This window comes from Amblyomma maculatum, chromosome 1 (assembly GCF_055883805.1).
Source record: "Amblyomma maculatum isolate TAMU_Amacu chromosome 1, ASM5588380v1, whole genome shotgun sequence".
NCBI classification, from domain to species: domain Eukaryota; kingdom Metazoa; phylum Arthropoda; class Arachnida; order Ixodida; family Ixodidae; genus Amblyomma; species Amblyomma maculatum.
In genome coordinates this window covers 179,681,187-179,707,536 of record NC_139344.1, presented here as the reverse complement: position 1 = coordinate 179,707,536, position 26,350 = coordinate 179,681,187, and the positions used below count along the sequence as shown (strand labels likewise).

At 43.6% G+C, this 26,350-nt stretch overlaps 1 protein-coding gene across 4 annotated transcripts in view; it reads left to right on the top strand.

Annotated features, from left to right (window-relative positions):
• Window positions 1-26,350, top strand: part of LOC146205017 (RAB11-binding protein RELCH homolog) — a 149,995-nt gene that overhangs the window by 33,288 nt on the left and 90,357 nt on the right. For all 4 annotated transcript variants that reach the window (XM_084589684.1, XM_084589683.1, XM_084589681.1 and 1 more), the window contains 4 exons: window positions 1,420-1,623; window positions 4,838-4,909; window positions 10,005-10,145; window positions 14,764-14,928. In XM_084589684.1, the coding sequence (XP_084445810.1) occupies window positions 1,420-1,623; window positions 4,838-4,909; window positions 10,005-10,145; window positions 14,764-14,928 (582 nt within the window). The remainder of the gene's footprint in view (window positions 1-1,419; window positions 1,624-4,837; window positions 4,910-10,004; window positions 10,146-14,763; window positions 14,929-26,350) is intronic.

The window sequence follows — 26,350 nt, the reverse complement described above, 5'->3', positions numbered from 1 at the left end:
TGGGGAAAAGGGGATCCTTGCTGTAGAGCCGATGCTGAGTGTTTGGACCTATAAGACCCCCCAGCGAAGGCAACACACCACTTTGGCCCCCGCTTCTCGTAGACAGCACTTCTGGGCTGACCCGATCAGGGGAAACCGGCAGTCGTCTTATCCTGTCCTCCTCTCCATCTTTCTCATTCTGATCCACTTTCTCATCTCTCTTCTGTCTTTTCACTCCTTTCTGTTCTTTTCGCTCTTTCAGGTGGCTTGGTTTTGCCTCGTGCTTTTCTTTTCTTGTGCTGATGTTCACTGCTTTGCTTATGTTTTTTTTTTTTAAGCAAAAGCTTTACTAGCCCTCTTATGCGAAAATCCGGTCACCGTCGTGTGGACTCGCTGATATACCCCAAAAAGACTTCAGGTGTCCACAGAAACAATTATTATTAAAAGAAAGGCTTTCTGAGCTCATGGGGAAAATCTCGCATTGGCAAGATATTATTTAACCTAGGTAAATATGCCATACAAATACGCCATCTGGCCGACTGCACACAAGGTCCGCTAGCGTAGTTTCTTGTGAATCCACCAGGCAGTGTGACAAAAACAGGTGGTGTGGCGTAGAGGAAGCCACTTTCACTAACAAATTTCCGAGAACACTGCAGAAACTTCACTGAAGAAATGCGTAAGTCTGAGTGTTGCTGTGTTGTGCGCTAGAGTGGGATTCCGCGAGTGACAGATACTGCGCCTTTCCTGTAAACCAATTATAGAACTCCGGTGAACTTTGATGCGCTCAACGGAATGCCGGTTGTGTTCAATAAGGGGTGCGCTGTACCGTGTGCAGCAGCAACGCTCAGGCTTTCACTTTTCTGCACTGTAGATTCTGCAGTGCTCTGGCAACTTTTTTTGGTTTTTCATGTGTTGCCCTGACCTGATTAGGATCCCTGGAGGTATCGTTCACTTTCTAGATTCTTGTTTTCTTCGTATCTTCCATTCTTGTGCTCTTATTGCTGTTCTTTTTTGCTTAATAAATCATGCAGGGAGTGCCTGTGTCGTGTTGCCGCCTTCTTCGCTGCCGTCTTGTCTTTTTTATGTTCTCATCTTTCATGAATTATTTGGAGCACTGAAACCATGTGTTGTGTGCAGCCATGAAGCATAGGTATACTAGGCACTTACCTGGGCAACCTAACTGCGCATTAATCAGGTTCAGCCTGTGCTACCAGGCAGCAGCAGAATTGAACTTTCTTTTATGGTTTTCATATTTTGAAAACTTGTAGATGAAGTGTAGAACTTTGTAATTGCTACACTGATTTCTTTGCCAAGTATGAGCTTGAAGCACGTGCTGAATTTGTTGCTATGACTCTCATAGTTAAATCTGTGCCAAGAAAATTGCTGTCTAATGCAGAAGTTACTTGCTTCCATACTTAGACTGTTTTCTGCATATTGCAGGAGCTAGTTCCCTTGCTTTTGGCAACAATCAACCTGCACCCAGATGCAACAGAACGGGATGCACTGTTGAACCTCTTATTTAATCTCACAAAGCGTCCTGACGATGCACAGCGCAGAATCATATTAGCTGGGCTCGTTTCAGTGGCTCAGTGCTTGGGCCATGAACGAGTTGAAGCTGAGCTTCTGCCGCAGTGCTGGGAGCAGGTGAGTGCCACCTTGTGCCTCCTCTCTCAGGGTGGCTTGATGTGTATAATTGTATTATTCTAATCACGGTTTGTGCCCACTTTAATAGCCTCAGTGTAGGTTGATTGCCTTCCATGGATGCTAAGTAAGCTGCAGGTTTCACTGAAAACAGAGCTTTTGTAATGAGAAAATAGTGCAACAGCAAGTACTCGTGAAAATCTTCACCATGAGAGATGAGAATTTTTAGTTGTGCGTGTTTATTGTTTCTCAGGAGCTTTATAAATTGACACTTTCTGACTGTAGTGGAAATGGTAGAATGCAGGATGCAAAAAAAATGCATCAAAGCGATGAAAATAGAAGGCTCAGTGATGTTATTAGTGGTATACCATTGGTGGTGCACTGTTTCCTAACTTCATTAGTTTGAATGCAGTGATGCAGAATAAGAGTTTTTTTAAAGTCTCTCAGCTTATATTAGAGCCCGCACTGAACAACCAGGAAATTGCAAGAGGTCCAGTTATTTGATTGTGCTAATGTAATGAAATTGTGTGAATAATTGCCTATGAGGCCAGTGTATTGTGTCATTTCACATGAAATGTGTACTTTGTGTTCGACCGTCTTTGATTTCTTGAGAAAAGTTGTGGCATAATGGTGTTACTGCAGTATACACGCAGGCAGCCAATGTTTTGGAGAAAATATTTTTTTATGCCAGAGTGACCATTTTGAGTTCACAAATGACTCCAAAAGTCTAGTCTAAGAAAAACTTTGTAAAAATATTCTTCCCTCATGACCATGAATTCGTTTACATTAATAAGAGATGTGCTTTCATGTTCAATGTATTACAATGAATGATTTATTTTTTTCTGAACATGAAATACCAAAAGTACAAAATAAAGTGACTGATGTTTTTGTCAAGTATTATGTTCTCTTAGTAGTCAGTCATTCTGATTATTTCGTCACATTCTGCAGAAGGCAGAGATGCCCATGAAATTATTTGCAGTGCAAGAAAAAAAATTTATAAGAAAATGTTCTATGCAACAGCACCTAGTGGTATGATATAGCACATGCTGCTCATTGCTTCTAGAACTACTGCTGGCTGTCAGTGAAGTTTGCTGAATGCCTGTTGTTTTCTTGATTACAGTTTCATTTATTTCATTCTTGTGTGCTGTTCTAAAGCATTGCATAAGGAGGGGCTGTAGTCAGTATAAATCTGCTCATAATATAGGCAGGCAAAGTGAACACAAAAACTACAGGCTGTAAAACTGAAGGAAATACAGTCAAAACTCGATTTAACGAAACCCGATTTAACGAAAATCTCGATTTAACGAAGGTATCCTAATTCCCCCTCAGACACCCATAGGGTTCAATGCTTTGACTAACCCGAAATAACGAAACCGATTCCGTGATTTGTCCCGATTTAACGAACCTTTTTTCGAGAAATAAAGGTGAAAAAGTGTTAATTTTTGGTCTATTTTGTAGACAGCACCCCAAAATTAGAATTTTAGTAAGAATTGTTGTTGTTTCTTTTCATACGCGCTAGCGGCGCCGGTCGTGGTGTTGGCGCTACCCACTCGAAAGTAGCGCGGGGGGTCATGACGATGACCATACGGACCCCCAAAGATTGCGCTAGTTGTATGATTACCAACTTTGGCGCCAATTTGTCATTAGCTGTGTGGCTTGCCGTCCCGTCGGCGGTATTTAGGGAAGATTGTTGCGCCGCTAGCCGAACCGTCCTTTGGGTCGGTGCTACCGGCGTGAATTCGTCACGCGCGAGTGCGGCGAAAAGTGAAAATGGTACGTGCTAACCGTTACGACCGCGATAAGCTGGTACGGTTTATGCGGATGCAAAATGCATTATGTTCAATGGGTGCTCAGTCGGGGACTTGACTTTACTACTTTTAAAACGAAAGTACTGTTTAAGCGGGTACGTTTTAACGAGGTTTTACTGTAATCGAATGTACTGAATTATGTGCCCAAGAAATGCCTCATTCAATTTAACGAAGTTCTCGATTTAACGAAATAATTCACGGCTCCCCTCAACTTCGTTAAATCGAGTTTTAACTGTACAGTTAAATCTGATTGTAACGAAATTGTAAAATGTTACAATTTTGTCATTGCATCCAGGTTTTCATTATAGGCAGTTTTCATGTGAAGACTAAAAAGGACAATGCATAATGAAAACCAGATTAAGAATTGATTGTAAGGGAAACTACCTTAAAATTATTTACACTAAATCAGAATTATTCGAAGTTATAGAAGCAATGAAATGTTCAGTGATGCACAACAGCAGCAGCAGCCTCTACTTCCGTCGCGGCTCGCACAACGTATCTGTAAGGGAGCGGAGAATGGGGGCAAAGAAGGAATCGGTCGGGGAGAGTGCGCATGTTCGCCTAGCCACCGAGCGAGGAGGTGCCTGTGTCTTTGTGCATGTTCCTGCTTGCTCACCACCATTGCCCAGGAAATTTCCTCGCATCACCGGTGGTCTCCGCTGTTCCCACTACTGATGCGTGTGAGCTCGTGAGCAACTGCGCAGCAGTGATAGATGCACACTGCTTGTCCCTTGTCTTTATTCTTGTTTTGTTGTTTTTCGCTGCTGTTGAGCACGAGTCGACGTTTACTGCCACGACTTGTTCATTACATGGAGTTTTCAGAGGCACACACTTCAATGGGGGCAGCACTGGGAAATTGAAAAACTCATAATATCGAGGAATTCGCTACGTGAAGGTTCGTTATATAAAGGCTCAACTGTAAATGGATAAAAGCTGTCAAAGGATTACAAGAACTAGGTGAAAATACAGGAAGGAAGCATGTGCGGTACTATAGTAGAAAGTCTAAAGTCAATGAATTATTCCACAAAATATTCACGATATATGAGAATGTCTTGCACAGAAGAATATGGGTCTTGCACAAAATAATTTTCACTCATTACTTGAAACTGTGCCTCTTGGTCGGAGTTCTGGAAATTTGTCGCCTTGAGAAAGAACTGCTTGTTGTTTAATGTTTGACGCACTCTATGGGGTGGCTGTGTTTAAGGCAGCTGAAGGTTCTTATCAGTGCATTTATATACATGGTGTCCTCAGCACTGAAAGTTAAACAGTGTTACCACTTATGAGGAGCAGCAGTGTGGATTTCATTTATTTCTTATTTCCATTATAAGTCATTGCGTGCTCATGCAGTGATGACCATTTACCATGGTTTTACACTGTCCAAATAATACTGACATTGAAATTGTCACCAGATAAACCACAAGTACTTGGAAAGAAGACTCTTGGTGGCAGAGTCTTGTGGCTATTTGGCATCACAAGTTGCTGTGAGTATGAGCACAATTTCTCTAATTATTTTCTATACCTCCATTATTACAGAGTTCCTTACTGTACAGCTCCACATTTGCTGCTATTGCCACTGCCAAGTTGTACTGTAGTGCAAGTCAGCCCAATAGATGGTTTCTTTGGGAAGTCATTAGTTGTCTTCCTGAGTACAGTACTGCCATCATGACTACATGACAGAATGTTTTTCTCATATCCTGTGAAAGTTATTTCTGAAGTTTATCCAGAATAGAGGTTTTTGAAGTGAAAAAGTTGCATAAAAGAAGGAGTGTGCGAATATTGGGAATTTCGATTATGAATTGAATATGTTTGTTATTTGATTCGTATTTTACAGACTGACGTTCTAAATTTTCAAATATTAAAAAAATTCAGAATACACTGAAAATTTTCAAATCTATTGCAGCGTCCCTGCACTGCACGCTTCACCAAAATTTTCTCCATATTCGTATCCGATTCATATTCGAAATTTCAATATTCACACACCCTAGTTTTTTGCCCAATATTGCACCAAACAGATAACAAATAGGAATGAAATGAACAAGATTGTGAAAGCACCTGCAGGGGTGGGACAGTTATGCCAATTGTGCCATTTTGATACAAATGAAATTTTCTGCGCCATGCTGTGCAAAAGCATTATATTGTTCTAAATTGCACCAGCCTACGCCTAAAAGGACAGGCACATATGATTTTTCTCTGATTGTCATTGGCTTTCAGGGGTGTCCAAGCATTCGAATTAGTTAACGATAGCGATTGTTATTCCATTTGCATCGCTTGTATGCATTCGACCAGTGTAAGTAATTGGAAATTTTGGGATTTTTGTGTCCTTGCGGCCAGCAATCGCAGATTCCAAGCGGCGTTCACTTTTTGAAGCATTTCCCAAGGGCCACATCAGTTGCTCTTTTGTGGAATCGACGTGTGGTAATGCTAGTTAGTGAGGAAGCAATTCTCTGACAGCAGTGAGAATCAGCATTTGTTAGTATTAGGATGACCGAACATTCAATATATTTTGCAACAAGCTTGGCGCGGGTATTGGGAAGATGAAAGCAACTAAATTTCGTTAATTTGACTCTCATAATTTGTATAATTTGCTCCTTCTTTTTGTTCCTTCGTTTAACATTTTCCTGCCCACGCCTATTCCCATAAATAGCCTGCTATCGAGGTTTTCACAATTCGAATTTTCCCGCTTTGTAAGCGCTCCTTGATAAGTGGCGTCATCTAGTGGGAAATACAGGAACCCTTTATATCTGGTTTTGCTTTTGGTTTTATTTTTTTCGCTGGCCACACCCGTTCAGATGGTCTCCAGAATCAGGTGATCGGCGCTCCTTGTTTAATCATAGCTTTGACGTCTTGCGCTGCTGCTGCACTACCTCAGTATAGTCGACATCGACTACTGTTTCCTTTCCTAACTTGGCAAATACTGTACACAGAAAGCTAGAATTTGCTGCAATGTTGCATTGGTCCTTGCTGTGAAAAACGTATACATGAAAAAGTTTTGTTTTATTTATGTCAAGATGCTTTAGTGGTTTTTTTTTTTCAACTACAATTTTTTATAGCTTTTTTTTCATCACTTATTCTATAAATATGTTGGTTGTCAGTAATACCATTGTAAAGAATTCCTCTTCTGCAATTTGATACTAGATACTCTTCTACCAAGAAAGTTTTGTTAAAGAAAAAAAGTATTAATGACACCACCCAAAAACCACCACTTTTCCCGCGGGCAGGAAAGTGTTAACTTCACGAGAATTTTAGGCACTGATCGGGCGTGTGCGCCTTAATCAGTCGTGCCTTTTTGGATACTACTTTTCATTTTTCTCAGGTCTTTTATTTTGGAATGGTGTGAGGCCATCCTAACACCTATGCATATTTTCGTCTCTTTTATTAGCAATCTTCCTGCGCGCTTCAAGTATGCTGACCCGTCGCATTTTGATTTGGTTTGCTTTTATGAGGTTTAAAGGGACACTGAAGAAAAATGTGAAGCTTATTTGTATTGATAGAATACCAGCTCTTTATTACAAAAGCACCCCTCTTAATGAAAGCAAACTCTTGTAATATAGAAACGAGTGAGGGCAAGAATACAGGTATCGCTGCTACAGCTCATTCTTGTAAGTACAAGTGACGTGACCAGCAAAGGATCCAGGAGGCTGTGTAATGTGCATTATGGTTGCATGGCTGAAACCTGAATTTTTAAGGAAGTTTTGCTTCCAGACTAGATATGCACTTGTATCATGCAAAGACGGGAAAAAGAGAGCCTAAGGGAAAGAAGCGCTTGTTCGGTGGCACCGGCGGGGTCTTTCAATTTCAGCTCTTCACAGTCGCAGCTATGCACTTTGCATGCCCACATTGTTTCGTTTTTGATGTGCCTCAATTTAAAAGCGCAGAGCAGCAGATGAAATCCAAGTTCTCAAATGACGCTCATGCCTTGGCAAGCGCTTCCCTGTTGCAAAGTCTTGTTCGAAATTTACACGGATTACGTATATTGGCTTATTGTGCAAGTTAAATTTGCACGAAATCAGATGGAGCCATCATACAGGCTGAGTCTATTACTCACCGGCCCTGGTTGCTTGGAGAGAAAGGAAGGCTGGAAAAAGAATTATAAGGCTTGAAATAATGTGGATATTTAGTACAGCAGTAGAAAATAAAAAGAAATATTATCACTGAGGAAGGTTAGCTCAGATGGTTCTTAGTAAGGAATACAACAGCAAAGGATAAGGAAGAAATTATGCAAAACAGGCCCTGTGTTCCCCTTTTTTTTCTTCCTTGTCTTTGTGATGTCGGCGGGCATACCCGTATCATTATAGAAGAACGGCTGATTGGGCGAGTTGGTGAACCATGATGGACAGTAATATAATATAATATAAGTGCGCAACAAAGACGAGACAAAGAGGAGAAGTGGACAACGACGGTATCATTGCTTGCTGCTGACACTGTCGCCTTGTTGGTGCTTGGACATCCTTGATATCCTGCCAGTCGAGCCGCCTCAGCTTTAAAAAGCATTGCACGCTTTGCTGGGGCTGTTGTTTTTGAAGCACAGGCCTACGTTTGCCTCAAGAACTTTGTTGTCGAGCTTGGGAAGGGGATCTGTGCTGTGCAAACAAAACAGTGGGTCCGGCCAGCGGTACCTTTAATTTTGGCTTCTGCTAGAGCGCACCTGCCGACATGTGCTAGCATTCACTAAGCCCGCATCATCTCATGGTTGGCATCATTTTACCCATCTTCGTAGGTGGGTAAAACAGTTTGAATCACAGCGGCGAGAAAAAAAAAATTGAATGAATTGAAATGTCTTCACAATAAATGCATTTTTTTCTGCCCTGGCAAGCAACAACAAAGTTACAAAATGCCTTACCATTGGATTTTGCTAACACAACAATTGTGATAGAGCTGTCGTTGATATCTCTTTAGCGTCTCAAAGAGACTTGGGCTATGAGGGATGCCGTAGTTAAGGGCTCCGGGAATTTTGAGTGTTTGGGGTTCTTGAACGTGCACTGAGATCACACAGCACATAGTGTATTGACGATGCGTCATTGCAAGTGCGTAACTTCATTGTCTATGCAGCGAGCATCCTCAAAACGTGTTGGGGTAATTTGCTCAGAGGCACCACTCCTATTGTGTCGCACAGTGAAAAGGGCCGTTTAGGCACTGACAGTTCTTGTCGACATTCCCAATAGTGTGCAAAAGCAAAGCACTTGTTGAAATTGCAAAACATCATTGTTGTCGCATAGTTTTCATCTGAAATGTATAGACAGTTCATTGTATAAAACTACTGTGATGCAAACAGCTCTTCGCAGTTTTTTGACGTTCGTTAATTTGAATGTTTCTTGGTTCCTTGAAGGTGAAATGAAGGTCCTTTGAAGGTGCTGCGTATGTTTGGCTGTGCTGAACAAATTTTGATGTACGTGCTGTCCGATTCGATATCGATATTCTATTTGATATTCAATTCGAGAGTTACTGTTGGCGTTCGCACACCCCTATTTGAAAGGCATCTTTTTATTTTCAGGGAGATAGCTACACAGAAGGAAGCGTGATGCAACCCATAGATATATATTTTTCAGTGGCAGCACATAACCTTTTGGTATAAATATTTGCTGACTGGCTAACCTAGCTGTACTGCCAAGTTAGCCATGCCAAAATAGAAAGCATGCACATCTCATTGGGGATTGTTTCTCTGAGCTTATAATGGCATCGCTGGTTCCGGGGCAGTGTTGCTGCTGGCAAGCCATTTGTGCTGAAATGCTAGTATCGGCCAAAGTAGAAAACTACACCTACGCTATGCTGCTGCCGGAGCAGGAAGTGGCAGATAGCTAACGAATGCTGGGCGATCTGTCACGGGGTTCTTTGTGCTGCCCAGCCAGTCGAGCAAGCGCCAGTCGAGCAAGCGCCAGTCTAGATCGCATTGGTCAAGCCTGTGAACGAGACCAAATGTGGCTTTATAATTGTAGTTTCCATTCTTGTCGTGAGGTTAGAGGTTTTAGCATACGTGTGACAGTTGGGCATTTAATCAAGAACAAATTGCCAAAAGCAAGGAAATGAACGGATGCTTACAAAAGTGAACTAAACAGCAGAAAAAAAAAAGCAGAAAGGCTCCATGCACAAATATAACATAGCCTGATGGTGACAATTATGAGAACTGACTTTTACAAATGTTTGAAAATTCGTGAAATAGAGAAGGCCAAAAAAATAAAGTATAGGTATTGCCACCAGCTGCTGTTTTATGTTTTGATGAGGAAAATCAGAACATCAACACTTCTTAATCTCGGATTTGTAAGGCTAGACCGTGTCGCCATTAATTTCTGCCAGTTACCATGGAGCTCATACTAGTCTCAATATCCTCATCAGCATCGTGAGTTTGAACTAAGTGTTGAGAAAAAATATTCTGTTTCGAACTAGAAATTTCTTAGGAACAAATTTTCTGTTTTTACTTTAATGAATGTCAACAAAGATGCAGGAAGCAGAACAATTCATTTTGCTTAGGACAAAAATTAAATGGAGTTCTCCTTTTGTTCTTTTAAGTTTGGGTTGTCTTGTACATTTTGATCACAAGGGAATGAGATAAGAAGAGGAATTTTCTTCTCCTTTTTGCAGTCTGAGATTCGGGGTTCCCTACTTCTCTCCATGCTGCAACAAATGCTGAAGGAAGAGAAAGAAGACATGGTTCGTGAATGTGCAGCTCGTAGCTTGGCAGTGCTCCTTGTTTATGTGGATGACCAAGACAAGTTTTCTCAGGTGATACAATACTGGGAGTTGATGGGGCGCAAGCCAGTTGCTTCAACAAAAATTAGACCTATGTTATGTTGTGATTCAGTTGCATCAGTCATTCCTTCTAGCGCTGGTGCAGTTAAAACTCTATTTAATGAAGTTAAGGGGTCTAATGAAATATTTCACTAAATTGAGAACTTTGTTAAATTAATTAAAGCATTTCTCGCTCACTTAATTTGATGCGCTCAATTATATTGTGTCGCGGCATCACGTCGACAAAGCTTAATTGCACAGATAATGAAATTGCGGCCTGCGGAAACTACCGACACCAATAGCGCATATGAAAAGAAAACAAAAATTACCTCAACTTGAAGAGCCTCACGGGATTACAAATTTATCTACCAGCAAATAAATCGGTTATCTTTGCTTGCGTATGCTTTGTCAGTGACCACACGGATTCTTCTTAAGTTCGAAGATGTTTGCCCAACATGTCTTTCATCCCCTTATGTGTTCCATCAAACTGCCGCAGCAGGTAAAGGGCATTCACCACTTCACCCGCCATCTGGTCAATTCAAAATTAAAAGCCTCATTTTGCATGGTGTTGTTGGCAAAACCAAATGAAGGCACTCTACGATGTTACTGTTGGCTTGCAGTCAATAAACTTTTGGGTGTTATTTGCAAAACAGACCAAAAGTTAACACCTCTTCAAATTTGTTTTTTGAAAAAATTTCATTAAGTTGGGAGAAATCACGAAATCGATTTCGTTATTACGGGTTACACAAAGCAATTGACCCTATGGGCACCTGAAGGGCAATGGGGATATCTTCGTTAAATCGTCCTTTGGTAAATCAAGTTCTACTGTACTAACTTACAAATATTTCTAAATTAATTGCTGCTTGATCTAAGTCATTCTTATGTATGTCAGTGGCCTATTTTTTTTAACAGAATCAACGTAAATGGGTTAGTAAATATTAAGGAAATTCAATACAGTGAAACCCACTTATAACAATATTGAAGTGCCTATGAAATATCATTGTTATAACTGGGTTATGCCAAAAAAATGAAAGAAATGATAAAGCTTAGAGAATTTATTGACATGAAAGTAATTTACAATGTTGATTTCTTTGCAGAAGTCTTTGAGTCGTTCACATCTTGTGGGGTGTCTAATTCTGTGCGTGCTCAGAAGGGAAACATTTAGCAAAAATAGAGTCCTGAAGGGACTCTTACCATTCTTACGCTGTCGTTCGCGCAGGCTCCTGATCATCATCTCTATGCATCGTCAGTGTGCAAGAATTCTTCCAGTCTTGACACCGTTATCGTTGCATAGTTGGGAGCTTCACGAACCTTTGTGTCACTGGCATTCTGAATGAGGCCCGCTTTCCAGAAGAAATATTTGGCGTGAACTTTGATGGGCTTGCAGGATTGAGGAAACCAAGACAGCGGAAAGGAAAACGTTCGCATCGTAATATATTTGGTTCGGCTGGTGTGGCTGCTACATTTTTGTGTTTTTGTCTCTCTTACAGTTGATTCTTGGTTACCACATTTAATTGTTATAACAGGTAACTTACTAGACAGCATTATTGTAACCAGTTTATTTGAGCATAGAAAACATCAAAAAAGCTGATGGTGCCAGTTAATTCATTGTTATATCCGATATACAGTCGAACCCGGATATATCGAACTCGAAGGGGATCACGAAATAGTTTGATATATCGATAATTCGTTATACAGAAATCGGCTTGGGACAGCACTTACGATGCGAAAAAACGATATTGTATTTGTTGCGTAATCGACTCACTCGCATAATGAACCCACCCTCCTTTTTTGCACTTGAGAATTTGAAAAAAAACAAAAACGTTAAGGCTAGCTCGCTCACATGCAAGCGATTAAGCGATCTCAGCGACGAGCGGCAGCAAAAAATTTCCAACTTGTTGGAACTGCGTCCCTCTGCTGTTCAAGCCAACACGGCAGCTCAAAACAAGTTTTCTGTGTTGCCGTGGCAGAAATTGCCAGCGTTTTCGCTTGCATGTCGCACTCCGTTTCGGTCGTCTCAACCACAGCTCATTTCTTGGCAGCGTGCCAAGATGCTACGCAGCGATAACGTCGCGCGTGAACTTGGCAGACTGCCCGTGATGGTTTGATTGCACAAGCCTGGTTCAATTTATCACGCCGCGCTTGGGGCGGGCGTACACAAAATCATTGGAGAGTGTGATACAGTAGCTGCAAATGATGTTTGAAGCGAAAAATGCTAAAAGCCGGTGTCATGATCGCAGCTGACCGCGTGCTTTCGTTGATTCATACATGCAAGAATAAACAACTCCTGCAAGAAAAAAAAAATGCCGCTTCATAACGCTGTATCTTACGCTACGCCGTGCGTACAGCACAGCGATAAAAATAGACTACTCTCACAAAATAAAAAAAAAAAAAAAATCTGCCAGTTCTTAACTTTCGCAGGCGCCATAGCCACGTCAGCCGCCGCGCGCAGAGGGTTCGCAACCCACGCTAGCAAAAGCGTCCGACGTTCTGTGTGAAAACAGGCTGAGCAGGCTTGGCGCATGCGTAGCGCATGCTGAAGGAGATAGATAGCTCGACAAAAGGATGGGCACACCCACGCACATGGCTTGCAAATGTCATGTGTTGGCGCACGGGAAACGATAACTGCAGATGCGAGCGCCTTTGGAGAATGGACGCGGTGCTGCCCAGACCAGCCGTCGCCGAACTGTCCCCTCTCATTCCTTCCGCGCGTGGCTTGAAAACATCATGCGGCAAACGGCCGAGGGTGATGCGATCGTCTTTGAGAAAGGCACACTTTCCAGTGCGTGGTGCGGAGTTCGATATATCGAACGACCGGTGAAATTGAGTTCAATATATGACGCGGCTTTCCTATACTTTTACATGGGATTTTCAAGGGGATATTTCGTGAGTTCGATATAACCAAAATTTGATATAACCGGGTTCGACTATTGTTCTAAGCAGTATTGTTATAAGTGGGCTTGACTGCATAGCAGAGTTCTTCAATACTTGTGGCGTACGTTTTTTTTTTTTATTCCAAAGATATTGAGGGACTGTTCAGTAATTTCAGAGCACTTTTCTGCTGTGGTAGCTAACCGATGCTTCAGACTTGCGCAGTATCTTGGACTTTGTTTGGGAACCGTCACACACCTTATAGGAACATACATATTCGCAACCAATATTTTGGACTCTGCAAGGTCCAAGAGTTTGATTTTTCAGATTGAAATAGACGCCAGCAATACTCTAGAGGTCCTGTTTCAACCAAAAGCTAGTTTTTTCAGTGTTTATAGACGTGAGTGGCCATTACTGTCGCAACCAAATGGTTCTTTGGGCCATAAAAGGCACCGATTTAGAGTTAAATGGAGTCATTTGGACGTACTAGTTTGGCTATTTCTTTATTGCCATTTGAGGCAGTGGCAGTAATGGTGTGCTCATTGTCTTGAGATGGCGTACAAACAGTGTGCAATTGCATTGGAAGTGGAAGACGTGCAGTGCAACGTCTGCTGCAGCTTCGACAACTCGACCTCCTGGGGGACAGGAAGGTGGAAGGGGAGAGGGAGGGGAGAGGGAGGGGAGGTGCAGGTTTGTGATTTTAAAACTGATTTTTTGCAGGACATGATTTTTTTGACATTCAGAAATTTTTTGGAGTGTTCGATTATTTGTTTCAATGCTCGGGCCCTGCTGAGTCTGAAAAATCGGTCGAAGACTTACTGGCTTTCTGGTTGTCTGCCTGAATACCTTATATAGCTTAAGTAGGAGGCTGATTGGGAGGGAATCCTTGAAGGAAGAATGAAATGGGACCCTAAAGGGCTCTTTAATAAGCAGTTCTTTTTTTTTTTTTGCAGAGCTACACATAATTTCTTTATGTGAAATGGGGCTTTGCCTTGCTTTCTTGTTGGCAGTCATTCTATCATGAATGCAGCTACCAACATTTTTTAAATACACTTATAGCTTAAGCTCAAGTGACTAGAAAAGTTCTCTACATGCATTGGCACCACTGATTAAGAAAATGATAAAGAAATGCAGGCAGCATAGCATCCTTTTAAAGCTGCTTTGCGATTGACATAGTATTATGCAGTCATCTCCAAAAGCTGTGCAGTTGCCAGTCTCAGTGCACTTTTAGTAAACAGTGTAGCTGTGCTAATTGCCATTCTTAGAGTATGAGTTGAGATTCTCCAACCTATTCTTGTTTTTGAATTATGTGCTTGCTTAGGCTTGTTAATATTTTTTACTACATGTTGACTGTCATTCTATCTAAAGGCATGCACTCGGTGCTTTGGGTCATCTTTTGCATTCCCTCTCCTTCGTTTCTTTCTTTTTATTTCTTCTGTTACATGCTTGCCTTAATTGTATGCTTTGATGAATGGCGTTATAGGGTGGATATTATGTCTGCAGTTATTCACTTTGTAAAAGGGTAAAAGTTAAAGGAATGACTATCTTTATTATTCCTTCCTGAAAAAAAAAAAAAAAATTGTGTTGATATTAGATTGTATTTTATTAGGAGCAGGCATGCATTCTGCAAGGTAGTGTGCATTGTATTGCAAAGTGATAGCTCAAGTTTGTGCAGGTCATAGCAAAAAGAGAAGTACATAAAGCTGTGGCGTTGACTTTAATAGCGACAATGGTGTTGCAGGCAGTTGACCTGGCATTGCTGGTAGTAGCTGATGCACGTGCAAGTATGGCTGAGGTGGCACAGACTGTCTTGCTTCCTTCTGTTGCTGCATGGGCATTGGAAATAGGCCGCCTTGAGGACACCCTGCTTTCCACACTGATGAAACTGCTGGAAGATCACACAAGGGTGAGCCCATGAGAATCTGTCCTGGAACTTTTTTCTTTAAAAAAAAAGAAGGCACTAAAGTTAAAAATTTAGGCATTTTAAGTTGTAGGGGAACTGCTCAATATTGGCAAGCTTCCATGGAAATTAATGGTGCACAAGGTTTGTTTTACAAAATAGTGAATGCAGTTGAGCCCACTTATGATGTACTACCCCCTTACATTGAACACTTGCTTAATACTACTCACAAAGGCTGTGCGACCATCAGTGTACGAGTGGTGTCAAATATACAATGCAGAAGTGGTAGGCGACTGTCGAAAGAATATAACTTTTTTTTTTGTTTTTAGCATGATGGCTATGGTTTATTACTCAGCGTAAATCTATTCAAGGTTACATAAAATGGGTGCAATAAAATTAAAATTTTCTGCGAATGCTGCCTTTCATTTGCTTGCACGCCTGCTGCATCGGGACCATTGAGTGCGCTTGGGCCGCGCCTGCTGTATCTGATCATGTGAGCATGTGCGTACGGACAGCATGCAGAAGCAAAGCACAGTAGCGGATTGCACTATGCTGTAACCTCTTTTATTGACCCATAAATGAAACATGGGGTGCCGTGAATTTGGGATACAGTAGAGACCACTTATAACGTAACCGCTTTCAGCGCGGAAGCGATTATAACGCGGATTTTTCTGGTCGCCGGTATTCATACCATAGAATTCAATGTTTAGGCAGACCGCATAATATGCAGGTGCGCAAACCAGAATACCGGTTATAGCGCGGTTTTTGGGAGGTTGAAGGGTTTGGGAAGCTGAAGGGCGCAGTCTGCGGTGGAGAGCAGTGGCTGTTGGGCGGACGCGCGTGACGAAAGGAGAGAGGGAGAAGGCAACCCCGAGGTACCCGAAGTATACCCGATGCCCCGTAGGAAGGCAGGCGCATACACCATGGAGCATGTACGTTATGCTGGCAACGGCCAATCTGTGCGTGTGCAGCACAGACCCCCCCCCCCCCCCCCGGTTTGTTATCTTATAGTCTTTTCCGCGTCCGTGTCCATCGCGCGTCCATCGTGACTTGTGCTGTATACTTGTGCCGCCATGGCGTCGGCATCTGCAAGCGGCGTGCTTTATCGCTCGAAACCAAGGAATGTGTTATAAAGACGTTGAGAGCGGGCTGAAGAAAGCGTCGGTGGCGGCAAAGTATGCTGAGGAGCAGGGCGACGTTGTCGATGAGGCAGTCAACCCTGACGGCGTGTGGTCCGGCCTCATAGAGAGCAACTTTGTTTCTGCAACAGACACAGTTTTAAAGAACATGTCAGTGCTGACGAAAATGAGCTGGCTGTCTGTCAGGAAGCGAGTACGGACGATGCGATTGTCAAAGCGGTGCGCAGTGGCGTGGAGCTTGCGACCAAAGATGAATCGGACAATGAGGACGATGTAAACACGATGCCAGATGTGCCGTGCAAGGACACGCTCGAATGTCTGAGCAAAGTGAAAATGTACTGCGCGGGAAACAGCTTGCGCAACAAGGCGCTTCAGTGTTTAAGCTTTGTTGAGGATGAGATCGTTCGGAGTGCAGTGAAACACACCGCCAGACGAAAGTCACCGCATTTTTCCGCTGATAATGCAGTCGTGAGATAAACATTGTTCATGCTGAGTTGCAATTGTGTTGTATGTGTGTGTGTGTGAAATGTGCAATAATTTGTGTTTAAAATGTAGGTTGCCCGTTTCACATGCGTAAGTGCCTAAAAATGCAATGTTTTGGTTATACAGTGAAAGCTTGTTAATTTGAACCTCGATAATTTGAATTTTCGGATAATTCGAGCTACACTACTTGGTCTGGCCAAGCTCCATAGAGATCTGTGTATAAAAAAGTCCGTCAAACGCGAGTCGGTTCCGCTACGGATAATTCGAACTACGTGCCGCCGCGTCTGGGTGGCTTGGCGCACATCACGTGGCAAAAAAAAAAAAAAAAAAAAAAGAAAGAAAGAAAGTAAAGAAACACCTCCGTGATTCGAAGGCATAATTAGAGGCTGCACACGTCTAAAACGGGGACAGAAGATGGAACCAGGTAAAACCGTGAATGAGTGGGTAAAACTTAAATGGCGCCATAACCGGCGCGGCGGCCGGCAGCATTGAAGGGAGGGGACGGCGGCCCAATGCATGGCCGCGCAGCGGCGGCTGCCTGTTCTCTTCTGCGCAACATCCCTAGCTCGCAACTAAAAACTCGTTAATTCCAACCCTGTTAATTTGGAAATAGGGATACTGTCGGCGCAGTCCCAGCCAACGCCCATAAAAGGCTATGATCTGGGACCGGCACTATGGGTTAAACATTTTTTTTTTGCAATAGCCATCCATCCTTCCACTCATCAGTCGTCAACGGAAGCACGCGAGTCAGCCGCGATCATGACGCCGGCTTTTAGCACCCACCGTGCGTTCCGATGATTGGAATGATAGTAGAAGGCGCCCGCCCCAGTCGCTCATAGCATGATAAAGCGAACATACTGAAAAGAAGGCTTGCACAACCGGACAAGCGCTGGCACTTCGCCAAGTTCGCGAGGGACGCGCTAACGACTGACGCCTTTATTTGTTTATTTTTTTTTTCAGATTCGTAGACACAAATCGGGGCTGGGTGGGTTCATTATGCGAGCAAGTTCGTTAAGTTCGTTACGCTACTAGATACGGTACATTTCAGTTCAGTTCAGTCTTTCAGTCGTGTCCGACTCTTCGTGACCCTATGGACCATGTCACGCCACGCTTTTCGGTCTCTCACTATCTTCCTAACATCACATAACTTCATCTGCAGTGCCTCGAGGATGCCATCTAACCATCGCGTTCGCTGCCTACCCCTTCTCCGGCGACCCTCAACCTTTCCCAACATCAAATCTTTCTCCAGCGACTTATCTCTTCTCATCAGATGACCAAAGTAGCTGAGCTTTAACTTCATGGATCACTGCCTTGTCGTGGCGGAGGGGCTTGCGAAACTCTATGAAGTCGTGAGCTCTGCTGTGTAGGGCCACCCAAGATAGACAGGTCACGGCAGAGAGTTCTGACAAAATGTGATTCACTGGAGAAGGTAATGGCAACCCACTCCAGTATTTCCTGCCAAGAAAACCCTATGACGGTACATTTACCGTAACACAAATGGTTCTAGTCGGTTTTTTCGAAACCATTCGATAATTCGAACATCGGATAATTCGAACCTTTTCCCCGGTCCTGTAAAGTTCAAATTAACGAGCTTTTACTGTAACACGGTACCGCTTACAGCGCAGATTTTCGCAACTCCCGTGACTTATGTTATAAGCGGTCTACACTGTATTTTGTTTTCAAGTTCACGGATTTTTGTACCTGTTTGATTATTTGGACAATTTCCCACTTCCCAAATCGGTCAGTAACTGTAATCCCCAAGTGTATGTATTGAGTCTTTGTTCATGATCTTCATATAGCATGCACCTCCTCGAGCTTTTCAACGCATGAAGGGCAGATAAAACTGACATGAAATAAACTAGTGATTTGGGCTGACAGAAATAGGTTTTAAGATTTCTCCTAAAAAAATGGTTGTTGTTGTTTTCTCACTGAAGAGAGGCTTACAGATTTGCTCCATGCTGCACCTAAATCAAGCCTTGCTAGCAGTAAAACAGGAGCATAAATTTTTGGGCGTAACATTTTGCAGAAAGCTTACGTTCCTACTTAACATAAACGCCCTCAAAAAGAAAATCTCTAAGTCTCTCAACATACTTAAAATGCTTTCTTAGAAGCATTGGGGGTCTGTTAGGACATGCCTGCTGCACAATTATCGCTCTTTGATAGGCTCCATCTTGGGCTATGGATGTGTAATGTATGAATCAGGAAGCCTGTCATAACTGAAAGGACTAGACCCTGTGTGTGTAATTCAGGTCTACGCTTTTTTTATCATCCAAGGATTCCTTGCACTCAAGGGAAGGCACAGTCGCACAAACTTTTATACTGATAGTTTGAAACAGCTGATTACATTGGAACTGCGGCGGTACAAGGAAGGTTCGGAGGAAAAATGATTTCCACAGTGCGCATCCAGCTTTATTGCTGAATGTTGTGCCATCTGTGTCATTGTAGAGAAAATAGTAATTGAGACCATTACAAATACTGTTATTTACACAGACTGTCTTAGTCTACAGACATCTTTATACCCGAGAAAATTTAGTCGCACCACTACTTGGAGACATTACACTCAACATAGCAACAGCCGTTGCCCAGGGAATAAGCATCAAATTCTGCTGGGTCTCTAGCCATGTTGTAATTAAAGGCAATGAGAGAGCAGATGTGTGTGCTGCTCAAGCTTGAAACAAGGAAACCAAGAAAGTTTCTTTCCCCAATTTTATTATGTCAGCTTTCCGCCGCGTATTATATACAGATCCGAAAAAATTTCTGCCGAAATTCACAGTTTCAGCCTCATTAATAATAAATGCTATCAGCATCAGGCTTCCATCGAAAAGAGGAGTTATCTAGCGATGGTGTACTGATTGTTTCGATGGCTTTGGTTTCGATCGTCACGACCATGCTGACCCGTGATCGTCACGACCACGGTGGCCACAATGCACACGTGAACAGAAGCATGCTGAGCAGACTTCATGTGGTCTCGCACCTCTCACGGACCTCTCTAGCCATTCTGGCCATGCCCTACAGCTGAAATAGTACTCCCATGAAGCACGTCGGTTGTGCTTTCGAGAAATGCGGGAAACCGAACGCGTGAGATACCAAAAAAGATCTTTTACAGAAACATGTCTCTAGCAAAGGACTCAAGACAGACGATACATATACCGGATGGCAACGATCGCAAAAACCCCGGAACTAAGAACACTTTCCTGGGCGTATACGTCACGTGCCTGTGCGCGGTGCTAGACGCAAACAGGCGTGAGCACGGCGCGTGATTGCCAATGGCTCGGGCTTTGTCGTCCCGCGACCAAGCTGAAAGCTGCTACTGGTTTTAGAACAGCTGGAGAACCCTGTGGCATCCGCGATTGCCGGGCGAATGTGAGTTGCTCATCTCCTTATGGTATGTGAACTTCTCCAATCAAGCTTGTCGGCATAAGAAGGATAGTGAACCAGCACTGGCACATGAATGTTCATGGTACTATTTGACGCCTGGTGCAGGGTTACTTTGGACGTGAAAGTGCGGAAAACATACGATTCATGCGACAATCACGAATTATAAGGCAAATAAATACTCTTGTTGATCTTTCCTCGCTCGCCATAGAAAAAAATTATCGAATAGTTAAACCTCTATGTAACGAACCTCTCTCCCCCACACTGATTCCTTCTCCATCCCCTTTCCCTGCTCCCTCGTAGACGCGTCACACGAGCCGCAAAGGCGGAGGTGGAGACCACCGCCGCAGTCGCGCTGCACTATCAGCGCGATCGCGAAACATCATCTTCTGTGACTTCAAATAATTCTGATTTACTTTAAACACTTTCAAGGTACTTTCCCTTACATCAATTCTTCATCGGTTTTTCGTTCTACATTGACCTTTTGGTCTTCACGCGAAAACTGCATGTAACGAAAATCTGGATGTAACGAAAAATTGCGGTCATTTTACAATTTCGTTATAACCAGGTTAACTATACACCCAATATTTTTTGCCTGGGTGGCGCAGTGGTCGGACGTTTGACTACTGTTCCCAAGGATGCGGGATCGAATTCTGCCCTCGGTGACCACTTTTCGGTGGAGGCAGAAAACTAGGTGCTCATGTGTTATGTGATGTCAGTGCACGGTAAAGAACCCCCAGATGGTCGAAATTTCCGGAGCCCTTCACTGCGGTGCTTCTTATTACCTGAGCCGCTTTGGGACATTAAACCACATTAACCAACCATAAAGCAACCAGTATTTTTGAATTCATTGCAGTATTAGAGACCTTTATTATAGCGTATGGATGCTTTCGTAGGATAAACAGCAGCAAATTGCCGGATGTTACTGTATTTACTCAAATATAACACGAGTTTTTTTAATGATTTTTGGCACTCAAAGTATACCCTCATGTTAAAATACTGCGATTCGGTTGGCTTAAAGCAGTGCAGGGGAGCAGCCATGTTGAATCCATCACCACTCCGCACGGTGTAAGAACAGAAAAGTGTATCAACGGCGCCGCTCGTTCTGTGCTCCAAACGTTGCATGATAAGTCTCGTAGTTCCGCTGCCTGCCGACAAGCAGACATGGCGGTGCTCCCGCCATTTGCGTTGTTGTCGACTGGTTGCTGTGAATGCACCGTTAAGCGTAAAGTTTGTTCAGCGCGGTCTTTTAATTCAGTCTGTATTTTTGTTTTTTACTGAAACATGACTGCATTTTGATTGTGGGTGTGTATGGTGCTGTCACCGATGCTTCGGTGCCTCGACGATGGGACGAAAGTGGTATGCACCGGGATGCATCACAGGTTACAAGTCGGGCAAAGAAAAGTAATCGCTGTTTTTGGCACCAAAGGACGAAGAAAGTTTGAAGGTTTGAAGGAATGTTATCCCACGTAAGGACCGTTTGCTCCAACCTTCAGACTTTTTATGTGAAACGCATTTAAAGCCTCTTCTCGTGTCAAAAATCATGGGAAGCTATCTACAATGGCCCTCTACTCGTAAGTGCACCGCGTTGACCGTGTCTTGCAAAAGATGCAAACGATGCAATACCAACAAAGTTTCCTGACTTCTCTGCACACCTTTCGAAAGTTGGAAAGGAAAGAAAAAGGTCTGCTGGGAGGCACGGTGCTCCGGTACCAAAGAACTGCTGCAGTCTTCACAAGCCGCTCAACGATCCTCAAGAGGATGTGCTGAATCAAGACTCGTACGTCTACGGAGGAAGGCCCACAGAAGAAATCCTCCTCAGACACGTCGCGCAGCTTCAACTACTTGTTTGAAGTGTTGCCAAACATTTTGCCTTCAAGCTCTTATCGGGGCTGCCATCCACTCGTAACAGACTAGTTGGAGTCGGAAGCCTTTCTAAAAACGTGCGTTCGAGGTCTAATTTATGTGCTGTTTTTCTTGTAAGCTATACAGGCTCTTTTGCACCCCAGTGACACTAATTTTAGTTTCTTGCACTTTGACAATAAAGCTAGTCATTTGTGCCCAATTAATTGCATGAGGTTAATTACGAGTGAAATATATATGCAGTTTTAGTATAGCATGTGGACCGATTCACGAAACAGGCCTGCCCGCGCTTTTTTGTCGTGCTTGAGACAGTTTCACACTATTTGAAGTATTTGAAATATAATTTATTTATTGTCTGTAATGAAGATTATAATAGCTATCAGATTCTGTTCAAAAGCCAGCCATAACGAAAGAATAACGATTGTTCACTGCTGTCCACACCATTGCTCAGACAAGCTGAACGTCGGGGACTAAATTCTTTCAATGTTTTTCAGTTCGACGGGTTGATAAATCACTGATGACCAATAAATATAGGCATCCACTCTTTATCGGCCTGGTGGCAAGTGAATTGTGGGAATTTTCAATGTTTCTCACACGTTAAAAAACCTGAAGGTCACGAGAACTACTGGTAAACACTGAGGAATATAAAAAAATATGCGTCTTATGTTTTGATTATTTGATCATTTTGGCTATGCTTTATACTTAAATTGTTCACGTTCCGTTTCATTCTGTACTTCCCCAATTTTTCGGCATTTATTTGCTATCGTCATTTGGCTCCAAATTTACTTCGCCATTTCCAGCTTCAAAAGCACTCGCAATCTTGTGGCGCCATCTGTCGGAGCGCTGGGAACTGTGAGGGTGTTCAACGTGCAGAGCAGGGTGTGCAACGTGCAGATCGCTCATTGACACACTTTTCTATTCTTACGCCATGCTGCTCTGGTTTGGTTTTTGCAGTTTTATGCTTTTATGTTGGCAGCATAGGTACCAGGGAAGCCAATTAGCCAAATCCCAATCTGTCCAAAGTCAAAATATTGCGCTTTTTGCTCATAACGCAGTATAGAAAACCCAAGCTGGAGTTTGCTCTGCGACACCAGCGCTCAGTTTCTGACGGAGCGGAGAGGAACCACAAAACCTACGCGCAGCCGCGGCCGTGCAGCGCACGGCTGACTGTAAAGTCTGCGCAGCCCACCCGCGCAGGAGCGTGTGCTAGGCACAGCCGCGCATGCACACGGAGCAGGAGAAGGAGAATGAGGAGAAAGGGGAACTGGCACGTACTGACGTGCACAAAGTCGGTGCTCTTCGCCAGTGAGGTTTCTAATTTTTGTTTTTTTCCGGTTCTTTGGCTATCAAAGAGACTGGTTAGAAACATGTTTTTTATTGGTATCATCACTGTGTGCCGCTTCAGGTCTTGAAAAAATATGAATGCGGGTTCGTTACTCGAAGACGAGAAGCATCGACAGGTGTGTTGAGGGACCCGACCTGGCACCTCTTGTGTTGTTAAGGTGTGGGAGAGTAAATAATAATGCGGAAGTCCCAATGTCTCTGTACATGCTGTTCAGAGAATGAAGGGTCCAGCTCTCTCGTGGAGCTGCCAACCGCACCATTGGCGTAGCCGACAAAGCCCGAGAGCTGCTAACAAGCACAGTCTTTATTCGAGCCTGGCATAAGCCTAACTGCGCTGCACGAGCCATGCCCAAGCTGCCGCTAGCTTCTACGAGCGCACAGCAGCGCCCCTCAGGCTATCCAAGACTAGCCACTGCAAGTGGCTACTGCTTACTACAACACCTCTTTGCGGCGCATTTCGTATGTGCTCCCTACAAAGTCACAAAGCATGCCACCTTACCCTTTGGTTCGTGCCAGCAGCGGCCAAGGGAAGTTCGTTGCTGCGGCACTGCCATCCGAAATCAATGACCTATCTACACTTAACGATGAGGGGTTTTTAATGACCTGGGTCTTTGAAGAGAAGCCGAGGCATGCCATTTTTGCTGCAGTTTTCTCTCTCTCCATGAGACGAACACCGAAGAAATGCGTGACGACTTTTGGTGCAGGAAGGGTTCAGTTCTCCAGGGAGACCTTTGTCTTTGTAGTTCTACATCTACTCTGTGCAATCCTTAGTTCAGTTATCTCTTTGAGCGAAAGTGCAGTTTTCAGCTTTCGAAGCAGCATCGCGTATGAGGATAGAACGATTGATATATCTGTTATTTGAGGCCAACTCGGTTCTGCGATGGCCACTGCCGCCCCGCTAGGGTCAAACAGCAGTGCGATATACGATTGGTATGAGATACTTTAACAAAAAAGGGCCGGCAACCACCCCGTTATTGTTTGCCACACAAGTGGTACGAAAAGGTGCACCATAATTTTATCATTGTACTTTTCTTTTGCCCCTTTCATGGAATGCGATGGTGACCAGAACGCAGCTGGAGGAAGAGAGCAGCAACCGCGTGTGTTGCACAAGTAAATGCGCTGGAATGCAGCTGGAAACAGATGACGCGGCTGCGCCTCACGGAGGTCTTGCCGAGGTCTCCGTGGAGGTCACTGGCGCACAGAGCGGCGTAGCAACCCTCGCCCAAGTTGTCTCCCTTATATAGGCTAGAAGGTTTTTATAGGCTCAGAATCACATTGCCACCTTTACAACGCGCTTTTCACATCTCTTGCAGTGAATTTGTGCAAATAAATTAAGGGGAAATGAGGGTGCTCGTTATAATACATGAAGGAAAGAAGCCAACAGTCGGCGAGGCCAAGTGAAGCATTGGGGATTGTACTTTTTTTTTTTTTTATTATTATTACTTGGATAATCACAGAAATTAGTAATGTAAACTGTTTAGGGGAAAGATAATTAAACACAAAGTAGAAGAAAAAACATGCCGATGGTGGGAACCGAACCCACGACCTCCGAATTATTGCACTTCGCACGATGGCAACGCACCGTGCACAGTACAACACTCGCTTCAAAAGAAAGCTATTCTGATAGCAGAAGAAATAGGAAATTCTGCGACAGCTGGACAGCTGGACTTTAACTAATCTACCATACGTAGGTGGCAGGTGCAGCGGGAGGGGATTTTTAAATGTGACCCTGACTGCAAAGGCTCCCGACGACGTCACCTGGGAGGAATAGAGTAAAAAGGAAGACTTTGTTTCCGAGCTCTCGGCCTCTGAAGACAACGACGAATGAGCATTTTTGATGAGACTGCAACAGCCAAAATGTTTATTAAAGGTACTTTTTCAATTGCTTATCTCGCGTTACATTTGAGGTTTTTGTTTTTTCCCTTAAGCATTATGTAAAGTCACCCCTCGCGTTACATTCACGGTCGCGTTACATTCGAGTAAATACAGTGATTTTAGTTGACTGTGCGAAAATGGCAACACGAGCTGTAGTGATGACATCTAGACTTGTAATAAGAAAACACAGTCACGCTTTTTTTTTTCACTTGAGAAGCCAAAACAAGCCAGGTCACACCAAACACTTTAGCCAGTTTGTTTGCTCCCGTGTTGAACCTTGAGCCCGACATACACATTACAAACTACTGATTATACTTTGTGTCAAGTTTTGTATTGCTGTCATGGTGCATACCATTTGCAGTTTCTGTTCACAAAGACAAGCTTGTAAGCATTCAAGCCAAGGCAATCCATTTCATAGTGTTGATTGACATGCCAACAAAGCAACACCAGTTGTCAGGCTTAGGGACTGCTCATCCGCCGTGCAAAATAGAAAAGCAGAACATGTGAATCACTAACTGTTTGTGCAGAAGGTAGCACAAGGCGAAGTGAAAGCAGCTTGGTGTGCTATTTATAGGCATGATTGCGTCCAAAAACATAACGAAGACAAATTCACACTGAAGTGGGCAACCTGGACGCTGCCATCTTGTCAAGGCTGTTCCCCTATCGTATGGGAGCGCCGAGCAACTGCCTTCTCAAGAAATATACCTGCCGAATGCGGTGAAAACCAGCTGCCCTTGCCTTTCTCTTTTTCCACATGAGGTGGTAGCTCGCGATCCTTACGGCGCCTGCCTGCAACACGCATTTGCACATGTGCTTTCCGGACAACCGCTCCTGCTTCGACACCACACCATAGAGAAACATATATGTTTCTCTATGACCACACCACCCCAACCAACGTTATACCTCTGTCACACGAACACTTCCGATCCTCATTGAACTAGATCTGCGTTGAGGTTTTTATGAAGGATTGAAGCATCCGGTGCTACACTGCCGTGTTGAATGACCATTGAAAAGTTTTCTTCGTGACGTTAGGTGACATCGAAGGTGGCGAAGCCCACTCTGGAATGTGCTTGAAAACTCGAGCGATTGAGGAAGCGGCTTCGCGCCAAGCAGTCTCTGGCTCAATTGCACGTTTAATGACCGTTGAGAAGTTTCCTTCATGACGTTAGGTGGCATTGAGGGTGGCGAAGCCCACTCTTGAATGTGCTTGAAAACTCAAGAGCGATTGAGGGAGCAGCTTCGAGCCAAGCACTCTCGAGCTGAATTGCACTTGAAAGTTGCCGTGTGAAAACCTCGATCTGCATTGGGTTGAATGCAGATCGAGTTCAATGAGGATTGAAAGTGTTCAT